The 14526-nt window shown below is 38.4% G+C and overlaps 2 protein-coding genes across 5 annotated transcripts in view; both read right to left on the reverse strand.

Moving 5' to 3' along the window:
* Positions 1–760: 760 nt before the first annotated feature.
* On the reverse strand, positions 761–5439 carry fam110a (family with sequence similarity 110 member A). The gene is made up of 3 exons (XM_067395399.1): positions 4966–5439; positions 4767–4816; positions 761–2657 (listed from the first exon to the last, which is right to left on the reverse strand). Exon 3 carries the CDS (start codon positions 2544–2546, stop codon positions 1269–1271), a length of 1278 nt encoding a protein of 425 aa, XP_067251500.1. The 5' UTR covers positions 2547–2657; positions 4767–4816; positions 4966–5439; the 3' UTR covers positions 761–1268.
* Positions 5440–5605: 166 nt separating this feature from the next.
* prickle3 (prickle homolog 3) overlaps positions 5606–14526 on the reverse strand; it is a 52312-nt gene continuing 43391 nt past the window's right edge. For all 4 annotated transcript variants that reach the window (XM_067395395.1, XM_067395396.1, XM_067395398.1 and 1 more), the window contains 3 exons: positions 12910–13206; positions 12444–12821; positions 5606–8579 (listed from right to left, as the gene is read on the reverse strand). In XM_067395395.1, the coding sequence (XP_067251496.1) occupies positions 8155–8579; positions 12444–12821; positions 12910–13206 (1100 nt within the window). In that variant the 3' untranslated portion in view covers positions 5606–8154. The remainder of the gene's footprint in view (positions 8580–12443; positions 12822–12909; positions 13207–14526) is intronic.

The raw sequence follows: 14526 nt of genomic DNA on the forward strand, positions 1-14526 counted from the left end.
CCTAGTTTCAAATCAGTTCTTTGTCTTTCGACACCCAAAGCACCAGCTCTGAACCAGGATAAGTGGTTCGTAAGTAGCACCAAAACATTGCTGGTCTAGAAGAACGCTTGCGTCAGGGGCTGGAGGCGGGTTCACTGTGACCAACAAGAAACTTGTGACTGCCATTTTTGAAATAGCAGCTTATCGAGCTAATAGCAGCTCGACTGTAATCTCCGTCTATACAAATTACGGTGAGCTGCACGAACGTGTTGGATTTGCCATGTTTGGATGCCAATGTATGTTTGCAAAGCCATGAGCATCAATAGTAACGCAATGTCCGCCATTGTTGATGGATGGCTTGTTCAAGATGCATCGGAGCTGTGCAGACTGATCGGCATATGACATCGGAGTGCCGCGGAAATGTTTGTAGAGCAAAAGACTACTTGTGCTTTTGGATTGCTCTTGCGGTGCTTTGTGTCGTGCACTGATTGGTCTGTGCGGCACGGATGCATCTCGAAATGCTGTTCCTACTTAGAATTTTTGTCTTGTTTCCAGTCCAAATATCTAAAAATTCTTAGATCAAGAAGCATTTTCTAGACAAGTACAAATTATTTTCTTGTTTTCAGGAAAAATAAGTCAAAATTTAAGTGAGTTTTTTCTTAAAACAAGCAAAATAATCTGCCAATGGGGTAAGCAAAATAATCTTATTTCAAACTGAAAACAAGATTATATAGCTTATTTTTGTTTTGAAATAAGATTATTTTGCTTACCCCATTGGCAGATTATTTTGCTTGGTTTAAGGAAAATTTTGACTTATTTTTCCTGAAAACAAGAAAATAATTTTTACTTGTCAAGAAAATGCTTCTTGATCTAAGAACTTTAAGATATTTTGACTAGAAACAAGACAAAAACTCTAACTAAGAACAGCGTTTTTTGTAGTGAACAAGCCTGGTGTGTTTGTATTTGCCATTTGTGTTGCTGTGAAAGATGAGATGTATACAGTGATGTAAGACCTGGCTCTGTGGTGGCTCTGTAGCTCTTGGAAAGGCAAACTGGAAAGGCTTGTCAATCGAACCAACCCCGAACCGGCAATAGCACTGGCTCTGAACTAGCACCCGGTTCATGCTGGTGGAAAAGGGGTAACAGGCACAGTAGATTCAACTAGACAACTCTAAAGTATATGGATAACAGACAAAATACTGAATGGGAAAAGCATGGTAAGCACTTTGAACAGCACATATTGCATTTGATTTCAGTCTAAATTATGGTTGTTAGTCCCTTGTTGTCTGTTACATATTGGCCACTTTGGGACTCTCTTTGGCCTGGCGCATTCCATAAAGCCACTTGATCACTCGAGCATTTCTCTCAATGACGGAAACACCATAAACAGGACGTTCATCTTTTGCTGCATCTTCTTCCTCATCTTCACCTTCAGCTGTACGCTCAGATGCTGGGGCACTGGCGCTACGAAGACGTGAAACGGACACAATGTCCGAACTCGGACTTGCTAGCTCCTCTAAATCTGATGGGTCAAGGCCACAATAGTTAAAGAAGCGCTCAAGCTCTACCCCGGCTCGTGAAAAGCAGTCGCTGACATCAGATTTTGAGCGCGTCAGTGAAGGACGCTTCTTGGAGCTTGTCGAGGACTGACGAGTGATGGCTGGAGATGGTGGGGACTGAAAGTCATTTTTGGCTAGGGACGAAGCAACGGAGGTTGGAGTAAGTGGAGTGGGAGAGGTACGTGATAATGGTTCTGTGTTTGGTTTTATGGGGAGAGGGCTAGATGAGGATTTAGAAGAAGGTGAGGTTTGTGCAGCACCGTTTGGTGGTTTAATGGGTCCTCGGGTGACGTTTGTGACATTGTGGAGCCTTTTGAAATCAATTGGTTGCTGATTTGGCTGTGTGTAGGGTCTAAGCAAGTGCAGAAGTTTTATTGGGACCTGCGGCGTGCCCAGTTGGACCTGTGAGCGGTTCTGTAGCTGTGGTCTACCGGCCATTCTCATTTGAGGTAACTGCGGTCTGACATCAACTCGCCGCACTGTCATGGTAGGACATCCATTTACCCCTAAGGCTTCTACTGCAGCTTTTCCTTGACTTGAAATTGACCCAACAGAAGGTTCTTCCAACAGACTTGGTGTTTCAGAGATGGCCTTGCATGGGTCTGTAACATCTTGAGCTTTCTCAGTGCTGCTGGCTTTTGTGGAAACGACTGGAACGGTGGTATCGCGAACTCCATCGATTAGTTTGCAAAGATGTTCCAGGTTAAGGGGTGCCGTTTCAGACGTAGTGGGTTTTGCAGGGATCTTCCTCGATGGCTGTTGAGCACCTTGTCCACTCTGGCTGTTGTTGGAGGAACAAGTGATTGGCTGCTGCTTTTTCAAAGCCACCTGTTGACTCTTGACATACTTGGCCTTGTCGGCTTCCAAGCGTTCCACCGCACTTGGTTTGCGTATCCCTTGAGATGATTTGACTGGACAACTCAACTCTGGATTGCGACTTTGTGTGCCAGTAGTTACAGCCAGCTTTATTATTCTCCGTGGAGAAGGCTGTACAGCGTCAGTTGACATCCTTGAAAAACTTCAGCTGTTTTATTTGGTTTTCTTTTTTCTGCACTGGTTTGCTCAAACGTAGATGATGGACTTATTGTTAGTATTCTTCCACATTAATGCATTGGATACCTGTGGGAACAGAAATGATAAGTGAAAGTGAAAAAGTGACAGTGACATGTGAAGGCCAAGTATGGTAACCCAGTTAGGGTTAGGTGCCTTACTCAAGGACACCTCAGTCATTTCCTGCTGGAATCAAACCCGTAACATTTGTGTTACTAGTCTGACTCTCTAACTACTAGGCCACGACTGCCCCAAATTCTGACAAATGGACAATTGCAAAAACCGGCTAGACATCATGCTAGACAGCCCACTCTTTTATGCAAACAAACTGCTAACAACATTGCAATGTTAAGTACAAGTAGAAAGTAGAAGTACATTTGCTGAGGATAACAGGAGTGGCGCTTGCCTACACAAGTCAACAACCACAATTCTAGAGCATTGTGGGTTGGTTGCCAGGGCTTTGCTATGCAGTTGCTGAAGATTGGCAAGATTGTCGCTAAGCATTTTGGGTGGTAGCTTACTGGCCCAAGCCCACCCCCAAGTCTCTATTAAGTTGTCAAGTCTGACATCATGCAGTATTGTTTCCTCAGATCCCAAAAGCAAGCAACAATCGTTCACTCTCACAGTAATATATACTCACTGTAAGCCCAGAGGAGTAAGTGTACACAGTGAGTTAGTTTAAATGTGTGCTATATGTAAATGTACATAAATGTAGTTCACTCAAATTAAAATTCTGTCATTTACTCACCCTCAAGTTGTTCCAAACCTGTATGAATTTCTTTCTTCTGATGAACATACTTTGAAAAATATGGGTAGCCAAACAGTTGATGTCCATAGTATTTTGTTTCTCCATACTATGGAAGTCAGTGGGGCCCATTAACTGTTTGGTTACTGACACTCTTCAAAATATCTTCTTTTGTGTTTAGCAAAAAGAAAATTTCAAACAGGTTTGGAACAACTTGAGGGTGAGTAAATGATGACAGAATTTTCATTTTTGAGTAAACTATCCCTTTAAATGGAGTAAAGGAGACCTATTGATAAACAATCATACAAAATTGTGCGGCCCTACAAGCAAAGCACAGCAAACATATATATATATATATATATATAGGCATGATGAGTGACAGTACCAGTAGCATTTCCATTAGAACTTGATTCAGTATGGTATGATATAAACTCTCACACAGATTTCTAAGCATGGATTGCTAACCTCCGGACAAGGGAACTATACAAGTTGGACTGTTTTGGTCACTTAAGATGAATTTTGATTTTTCAGCACAACAATGGAAAAAACTAGCAGTATCAACGAAATATGATAGCACTATTTCAGTTGTCATTCACGGTCATAGAACAAACGGTGAAGGGTGAGTTATGCTTCTAAATGAAATACTTTATATCAAATCCCTAAGCCAAAGTATGAAGCAATAGTAACGGTAATATTTGCTCTAGCAAACCACTAATGAGCCCTTTAGGCTGCTAATGTATGTTGAAACCATCATGAAGCCATTCTCAAAAAACTCCATTAGCAGTGGCTAAAAGGCTACCACTTTCTTTTAGAATATTAATGAAACTAACATTCACTTCATTGATTTTTTGATTGAATACTTAATTGAATACTTCCTAAAATAACTATAAATCACATCTATTTCAATGTGCCTCCATTTAGAGAACCATCTTGACTGATATGAAAACATTTATCCGAGATTGTGATACAATGCCCAATAGGAATGTGTCCTCGCAGGGAGAAATGTGCCACTGAAGTCACTGGTTAACTCAAGGGACTTTTTGTTTCAGACTGGAATTTTTTCCCAATTGTGTTAATAAATGACAGCAGTGCTGCTTTTATCAATGATCTGAAGATACTTTCACCCGCTCATTGACTAAATGTTTATCATTCCATTAACATAACAGCCAGTGCTCCACCTAAGGTTAAAGTGCACTGCATATCCTTTCCCGTCTTTTACGATCTGTATATTATTCCATGCTTTCATCCTCTGCTCTCCAGTTGTCTCCATATATCAATCAATCAATCTTTCTGACCTCACTCTCCCTATATTTCTACCAGTTTTACACACAACAAATGGTTATAACTGAAGATAAAGTAAATATGAAATCGATCCCTTAAGGCAAGAAAAAACCAGGTCAACAAGAATAAATGAAACAAAAGTTTTCACTTACAGATTCCAGGGACAGGATACAGCATGTCTCTACATGATCCAGGATTATGTCTAGATTCAAAACAACAGTTATAGGGAATTAGAAAGACAAGCAGATAACAGAATGAAGCAATAAAGTGTGTTAACCTCATTGTTTAAAGGTATAGATAGCATTGACTCACATACGCAGACAATACACACATACGCAGCCAAACACATACCTGTGGTTGCCTCAGTAAACTCAACAGCAATGGTTTCCTCTTTAATTCTAAAGTTTGAGTCAGGTAGGACAGAGTCAGAATTCAGTCAGCAATGGCTTTTGTGTGTGTCAGAGAGCAGAAATAAAGCGGGGCAGATGGTGCACGCATGTGTTTGTGTTAAGGAGAAAGTAAAACTTGCCAGACCGGTTTGATTCTCTCCCCAAACAATCCTCCTGCCCCTTTTCTTGTCCCATCCAATCAGAAACTCATTCCCACACCAGGAAGTATGTGCCATATGCCCTTTGAGTCACCTGATCACAAAAGGAAAGGCCTACCTTTTCCATGCCACCTTTTGTCTGTGATCTCTAAGCGTTGTTCTATTAATAGAGAAGACACAATTTCAAGTTGTGACATAAAATTAGTTGCTAGTCAGTTCTCTTTGATAATACAATATATTATTCTTTTTGTCTGTTCAGGAATTTCTATTAAAAACATACAGTATATTTGACCATATAAAAACAATTAGAATAATCAGAAAAACATTGCAGGTATTTCTGTATATGAGTTTTACCATATATATATATATATATATATATATATATTTACTTTCCTAATTATTAATAAAAACAGAACTAAGGATAATGAGAAAAACAATGCAGGTACTGTATTTCTGAGTTATTTATAGACAGTGTAGCAAAATGTACATGATAGAAACAGGATTTGAATGTAATCATCAGTTTTGCTTAAACGCTTACTTTAAAAAAGAATATATTGTTCAGGTTCAAGTGTTTTATTTGTTCTCATTCAAAAAGATCACTTTTTCAAAGTTTCTAAAAAATTATATTAAGCCAGAAAGCATCTTGACAAGAATAGAAAACCATCACCGTGTTGTTTATAAAAATACAATTCTAACATACAAACGTTTGATCTCTATTTTGCAGTACACAGAGTGAAAGTCATCTTTATTTAAACTCTCATTCTCACACGGAGAGGTTTGACATATCAATATTTACATATAATACAGTTGATGAAGAGACAAAGATTATATTTTCCCACATTCTGTTATGATACGGCCATGCTGACTTCTGTTTGTTCTACAGTATATGCTCAAATACAATAACTCAACATAGTGTTTGCATTTCAATTAGTTTCACTTAGTTAAACCTTAAGCAAGTGCAAATTACACAGCCCTTTCAAAACCTGTCAAACAAGCAACAACGATTGACCTGTTTAAGCAGTTTGTTTTAGGTTTAGCATTTCAAATGTTAACTTGTACTATGGCTTTAGCAGATGCGGGGCTTTAAGGACTAAACATATTTCAGAACTATAACAACACTCATTTCTGTGATTTTAATAATGTTTTTGCTGAATGACTGGAATTATTTTTTTACCCCCACACAGGCTGTGTTTGGAATAGAGTACTAGCACTGTATACTGTGCATAGAAATGCTATATGCCATGTATGGCATACCTGGATGATGTACAACATTTGTCATAATGTGCAGTGTGTGAATTGACCTCACATTTTCAGTGTTACAAATGAACTGCAAGTCACATCTGCTGCGATTTTTTAACATCTTGTTTTTTTTAAATTGCCAAATGATATTTTTAGGGCTGCACAATGATTAATCGCAATTAATTGGTTGCAAAATAAAAGTCTGTGTTTACGTAATGAATGTGTGTGTTCTGTGTATAATAATTATGTATATATAAATGCAAACACATACATATATTTATATATAACATTTTTCTTAAATATACATAAGTATTTTATATATAAATATAATATAAAATATATTTAAATATATATTTATACATGCACATATATTTCTTAAATTTATACATGTATGTGTGTATTTATATATACATAATTACGTAAACACAGACTTTTATTTTGCAAACGATTGATCGCGATTGTGCAGCACTAGATATATTAACACAAAATTAAATTTAAAAATGTTGGATAACTTTTTATGAGGTAATGCAAGCATATTACTGTTGCAAATGTTTATTGTTACATAAAGAATACTGTTTTGCATACTATTATTTAAAAATAGTAGGCAGGACACGGTGTATACTGCACAGTATGCTTATATTCCATTTTGAACATAGTTACGTTGGCTCTGATTCAAGGCAAATATTCTGTGTGAAAATTTGGTGCAATTAACAATTTAATTTTTAACGAACGGCTGTTAACGCATCTGTTTGGACGGACATGAGTGTTCCATCAATGCTGCATGCCGTCAGTTCATTGGAATTGTTGGTTTAATCTCTTTTTTTTTTTTTTTGTTGTTGTTGTTGTTGTTTTAAATGTTTTAATCTCTTTACTCTTTTCCATTGCACTGCGAATAAGGCTGGCCAACACACTTTTGGTCAAATGCCCAGAGCGCTGCAGTTACATAAAACTGTGACTTGGTGACGCTCACAAACAGACTATTTGAACAGCAATGAATAGCAGAGGAAGAATCCGAATACAAAAGTTTTTCTCTTATTTTTCGCATATAGATGTCAAACCGATCTACAAAAAAAGATTAAATATGCTGTATTATGTATGCCAGGCCAGTAGGTGGAGATGTTTCTTTGTAAAGAAACACTACGGGCCTATCGACTGAACACGTAATACGCATGTTTTTTCCCCACTTTTTTGTAGTTTAAACAGAGACAATAACAGTTTCGTTTTACAAAACCTGTTTTCAAAAGTTTGCGATTCTAGGTCCCACAAACGCATTGTTGTGTAAATGATGTAAAAAGTGCGTAAAAAGTTTTCTGTTTTTTTTTTTTTACTTTGAAACGGTGTTGTGTAAACAGCCCCTAAATCTGACTGAATTTTCATGCCAAATATTCATGTTGGTGTGAACAGACATTTAGCTGTAAAGAAATGTAAAATGAAATTATAATTTATCTAGTTTTTTCACATACATTTATAAATCGTAGTCCTACTTCTCTTATAGTGTACAAAATTTAGATTAGAACTGTTTGTCGGCCCAAATAATAATGCCAGTAAATTTGACTAAGCATCTTGATACTGATATATTAGATATTACATCACCTCTATGAAAATACTGGTACACAGACTGTAAGATAGTTTCTATTTTTATCATATGAAATGTGACTCATAAACTTCGTTCTTGACAGAGCAGCTGAGGTTCAGAGAGTTGTAATGTGATATGAGTTTTCATCGCTCCATAATTTCCAGTTTTGAACTTTGTCTCAGGACAGTATGCAGTTCTTGTCCTTGTCTTTTCTACTGAGACTCTGTGTCCTTCTCCTCCTGAAACTTCCTCTTCGGCTCTTGTCCTCCTCCTCTTTTTGTCCTTCTCCTGCTCTCTCTCCACCCGTCAGCTGTGGCGGCAGAGGAATGCGCTGGCCCAGAAAGAAGCCTTCCTCCTCTGAGTCTGAGGAAGAGGAGCAGGTGGAGCAGGAGTCTTCGTGTCTGGAGCGGGTGGAGTGCAGGGTAAGGCTGCCGTTTCGACTTCCATCCAGGATGCTGCTGGACCGCCTGCGGTCCCCTTCCCGCCATTCCAGAGTTTCCAGACGAGGTCTGTCGCTTCGTGAACCTCTGGAACGTCTGATGTGCTTCTCCATGGGATGGTGGCCACCACTTCCCCGACGGAAACTGCGGTGGTACGACCCATCTGGTATAACAGACATAACAACATTTTTCTATAACTTAAGTGTGAATCATTCACTCACCCTTTCTACAAGTCTCACAATTTTCTTTCATGAGAGAGGTAGCAATGAACAACAAACCAGCTGATCCAGTTCTCTAGTTTGCTGGTTTAACAGATTATCAGTGGATAATGACTTAAATATTCTCCATCAAAAACTTCTTCACAAAAAGCATAATTTCAAAGTGTTTTTGAATAGTTTTTTGTATTTACTTGACAACGAGAATCCTGTTCAATCTTATTTTATTGATCACTCAAAAAATCTCCTTTTATGTTTAAAGTTTTACAGAAGAAAGTCCTACATGTTTGTTGGGTGAGTGAATGCTGACTAAATTTGTTTAATTTAGCTGAACTATAACTTTAAGGAATCAGGATAAACTTCTTGAATTTCTTGTTTTGGCTCCCTGGTTTCAGTCTTTCCTCATCACTACTAGATCCATCTGTCCACACCAGAAATTGGATGAAACAACAGCAAACACTGAAAGTTGTGACTAAAAGTGAGCAGGTAGTGACTTGAAATGCCTACTTTTTAAAAGAAAAGCCTACTTAAATGCTTCTTTTTAATTATGTTAGACAAAAGTGTCTTTTCTTAAATAATATATGACTGAGTCACTACTTACTGACAATGTTTCACTCTGAAACACGCAGCGCAACTAATTATACTTATTAAATTAACTGACTAAACGTATGAAGTAGCATCCTTTAATTGATAGTCATGGTTTGATAAGATACAGTGCTTTGCGAAAGTATTCATACCCCTTCATTTTTTCACATTTTGTTATGTTGCAGTCTTATGCTAAACTGCTTTAAATTACTTTTTTTTCCCGCCACATCACTCCATACACCATAATTACAAAGCAAAGAACAGATTTGTGATAACTTGGCAAATGTATAAAAAAAAAACAAATGAAATAATTACATTGCATCAGTATTTGTACCCTTTTCCAAGACACTTGAAATTTAGCTCAGGAGCTTTCCAATTACACTGGATTATCTTTGAGATGTTAATGCATGTTGACTAGAGTTAACCTACTGTATGGCAAATTCAACTGAACAGACGTAATGTGGAAGGCACACACCTCTCAATAAAAGAATTACTTCTGCAATGAAAGCATGTAGCCTCCATAATACTTAATGGAAGGAGTTTGGAACAACGAGGATTCCTCCTACAGCTGGCCTTCTGGCCAAACTGAGCAATCGATGGGGACGGGCCTTGGTTGGAGTGATTACCAAGAAGCTGATGGTTGAGCTCCATGAACATATATGGAGATGGGAGAAACTTAGAGAAGGACAGACATCACTGCAACACTCCACTGATCTGAGCTTTATGGCAGAGTGTCCAGACTCAAGCCTCTCCTCAGTGAAGACACATGAAAACCCACTTGAAATTTGCAACAGCAAAAAAACATCTAAAGGACTGTGAGACACAAGAATCTCTGGTCTAATGAACCTCAGTTCTAAGCTTTATGTATGGAGGAAAACAGACACTGCTCATCACCTGTGCAACACCATCCCTATAGTAAAGTGTGGTGGTGGCAGCCTCAGGCCGTGGGGGTGTTTTTCACTGGCAGAGACTGGGGGACTCGTCAGGGTAGAATGAAAGCTCAATGCAGCAAAATATAGAGATAGCCTTAATGAAAACCTAGTCCAGAGCATTCAGAAGAGCAGAAGGTTCACCTTCTAACAGGGCAATGACCCTAAGCACACAGCTAAGACAATGCAAGAGTGGCTTATGCACAACTCTGTGAATGTCCATGAGTGGCCCAGCCAGAGCCTCGGCTTGAACCCAATCGAATATCTCTGGAGAAACCTCCAAATGTCTGTCCACCGACAGTCCCCATGCAACCTGACAGAGCTTAAGAAGACCTGAGAAGAATGGGAGAACATCCCCAAATGCAAATGTGCAAAGCTTCCGCAAGGCACTGTTTTTCGCTACTTCAGTTTTATTCTGATAACAGTGCATACACATTGGTTTATTTTAATGCTACATTGGATTTAATAAATTATTAGTTTTCATGAACTCATGAATGCCTTGAAGTTCCCTCATGAACCCCTGGTTTGGGAAACCCTGCCTTTAAGCATTTCCCACACAACCTTGTCATTTTCCAAGGGACACATGGAGTCTCAGAAAGCATTTTATGACTTTTTAAAACATTTCTAACACTTTCCATGAACAGGGTGGAAAATATTAATCCACTTAATTTACCTTCAGAAACTACGGAAGAGGATTAGGGCCAAGCAATAATAAAAAAATAAAACCATCTGGAGATTAAAGTTGTTAAATTTCGAGAAAAAAGTCGAAATTAAATGTTGAGAATAAACTCATTAAATTACAAGAAAAAAGTTGTTAAATTATGAGAACAAATTCGTAATTTAATGGATTTGTTCTCGTAATTTAACAACTTTTTTCTCATAATTTAACGAGTTTATTCTCAACATTTTATTTCGACTTTTTTCTTGAAATTTAACAACTTTAATCTCGAGATGGTTTTATTTTTTTATTATTGCTTGGCCCTAATCCTCTTCCGTAAGAAACTGACAACATTTGGGACGAAATATTAGTTTGTAGTTAGTGATGCATTTGAATTTCCCATAAAGCCTACATTTGTCACCCAGTACGGGCTAGTTTGGAACCAAATGTTGGTTTGAAGTTATCAGCATTTCTATTTTCTCTATTTCTTAGATCATTTTTCTTACAGCTTTCTTAAGTTAAGTACAAATATAAAGTATTGTTTTAAAGATCGTTTTCTCTAGCACTGGTTTTGTATGTAGCTTTACAACACGTTATATACACCGATCAGACATAACATTATGAGCACTGACAGGACACCCGTTAGTGGGTGGGATATATTAGGCAGCAAGTGAACATTTTGTCCTTAAATTTGATGTGTTAGAAGCAGGAAAAATGGGCAAGAGTAAGGATTTGAGCAAGTTTGACAAGGGCCAAATTGTGATGGCTAGACGACTGGATCAGAGCATCTCCAAAACTGCAGCTCTTGTGGGGTGTTCCCGGTCTGCAGTGGTCAGTGTCTAACAAAAGTGGTCCAAGGAAGGAACAGTGGTGACAGGGTCATGGGTGGCCAAGGCTCAGTGATGTACATTGGAGCGACGGCTGGCCCGTGTGGTCTGATCCAACAGACGAGCTACTGAAGCTCAAACTGATCAAGAAGTTAATGCTGGTTCTGATATAAAAAAAGTGTCAGAATAGATGCACTATGGGAAGAAGGCAAGCCGGCGGAGGCAGTGTGATGCTTTGGGCAATGTTCTGCTGGGAAACCTTGGGTCCCGCCATCCATGTGGATGTTACTTTGACACGTACCACCTACCTAAGCATTGTTGCAGACCATGTACACCCTTTCATGAAAACGGCATTCCCTGGTGGCTGTGTCCTCTTTCAGCAGGATAATGCTCCTGCCACAAAGCAAAAATGGTTCAGGAATGCTTTGAGGAGCACAACAACGAGTTTGAGGTGTTGACATGGCCTCCAAATTCCCCAGATCTCAATCCAATCGAGCATCTGTGGGATGTGCTGAACAAACAAGTCTGGATCCATGGAGGCTCCACCTCGCAACTTACAGGACTTAAAGGATCTGCTGCTAACATCTTGGTGTCAGATACCACAGCACACCTTCAGGGGTCTAGTGGAGTCCATGCCTCGATGGGTCAGGGCTGTTTTGGCAGCAAAAGGGCGACCAACACAATATTAGGAACATGGTCTCAATGTTATGCCTGATCGGTGTATGGTGTTATTAGGATCTTAGGACAAATGCTGAAAAGCCACTAAATAGCCTATAATAATAGCAAATTGTTTACTGAACATTATGATCTTACCCAGCAGGTCCATTTGAGATGGTACTTCAGTGCAAAAGCGCAACCTATGTCCCAAACTTCCTTCCACTTCTTCTCCATCTTCCTCCTGCTCCTCATCCTCTAACTCTCTTCTCTCCATCTCTGCCCCTTCCTCTTCCTCCCATTCTTCCACTTCCACTGAATAACTACAGCTGATTGGCTCTCTGAAGCTGACCCTGGCTGTGCTGCTGCGGACAGGTGTTGTAGGGACTTCTTCGGCATCTGTGACAACGGGCAGGGAATCCGAAGGGGTCGGCGAACCAGACGGCTCAAAGAAAACAGGGGGCGGAGGGGGTGGAAAGGAGTCGGAGTCATTCAGATCATCAAATACATCTGAAGACTCAAGTTGAGAGGAAATTCCTGGAGGGAGCAAAGTAAGAAATACAGCTTCAGACATGATAAATGATTTATTGCTTTAATTAATTTGACTTTATGAAATCAAGCATACCTGTACAACTGCTTTTGATTATATTCCCACAGTCCTTTGCAGTGGAAGTCCCCCTAGACGTGCAGTTTGGTGGGAAAGGACCAAATTCTGCGTATCCGTTCAGCTCCACTGTAAACTCCAGAGCTGTCTGGTGATTCACTTGGTGTGTGCTGATACTCAATTGGTCCTTGCAATGTAATGCTGCCTTGTCATTGGCTATTGGACAGAGCTGAGAGGAAAAATGTGAGTGTTGTGTGCAAGTATGTCCATACGGTGGAGGTTCACCATTCGGTATAGGAGGAAATGATGTGTGAACACCTGCAAAATGACCAACGCATAATTAGAGATGCAAAGAAATGCAAAAGTTATAGTTCACCACAAAATCAAAAGACATCAAATAGATATAAAAATGCACTACTGTTCCAAATTTTGGTCAATTTTGAAAGAAGTCTCTTATTTAGGTTACCAAGGCTGAATTTATTTGATCAAAAATACAGTAAAAATTTGAAATGAAATATTATTACAATTTAAAATAACTATTGTCTGTTTACATCTGTGATGGCAAAGCTGTATTTTCAGCAGCCGTTACTCCAGTCTTCAAGCGTCACATACTGAACTAAACATGCTGATGTCATTAAAAAAAAAAAAAAAAATTAATTACTTTATTTTTGACGGTAGCCTATTTTAGTACCTAAACACTAATCATCTTGTCTGGAAACTTTTTTTTTAATTATCATAAATTAAAGATAATCAGTAATGTATACTCATTGTACTTTACAATTTAGAAAATTATTATTATTTTTTTTTTATTACAATAAGAATTTGGGAAGAAAAGTATGGAACCTGTTTCTGCCACTAAAAAAAATAATGTTTCCCACAATTGTGAGAAAAAAAGTCAGAATTGCGAGAAAAAAAGTTTATCACGCAATCGCGACTTTATATCTAAGAATTCTGACTTTATAACTCGCAACTGCAACTTTATATCTCAGAATTCTGACTTTTTATCACGCAACTGCAACTTTATATCTCAGAATTCTGACTTTTTATCACGCAATTGCGACTTTATATCTCAGAATTCTGACTTTTATCACGCAATTGTGACTTTATATCTCAGAATTCAGACTTTTATCACGCAACTGCAACTTTATATCTCAGAATTCTGACTTTTTATCACACAATTGCGACTTTATATCTCAGAATTCTGACTTTTTATCACGCAATTGCGACTTTATATCTCAGAATTCTGACTTTTATCACGCAATTGCGACTTTATATCTCAGAATTCTGACTTTTATCACGCAATTGCGACTTTATATCTCAGAATTCTGACTTTTATCACGCAACTGCAACTTTATATCTCAGAATTCTGACTTTTTATCACGCAATTGTGACTTTATATCTCAGAATTCTGACTTTTATCACGCAATTGCGACTTTATATCTCAGAATTCTGACTTTTATCACGCAATTGCGACTTTATATCTCAGAATTATGACTTTATAACTTGCAATTGCAACTTTATATCTCAGAATTCTGACTTTTATCACGCAATTGTGACTTTATATCTCAGAATTCTGACTTTATAACTTGCAATTGCGACTTTATATCTCAGAATTCTGACTTATCACGCAATTGCGAC

This window comes from Chanodichthys erythropterus, chromosome 9 (assembly GCF_024489055.1).
Source record: "Chanodichthys erythropterus isolate Z2021 chromosome 9, ASM2448905v1, whole genome shotgun sequence".
Classification (NCBI taxonomy): domain Eukaryota; kingdom Metazoa; phylum Chordata; class Actinopteri; order Cypriniformes; family Xenocyprididae; genus Chanodichthys; species Chanodichthys erythropterus.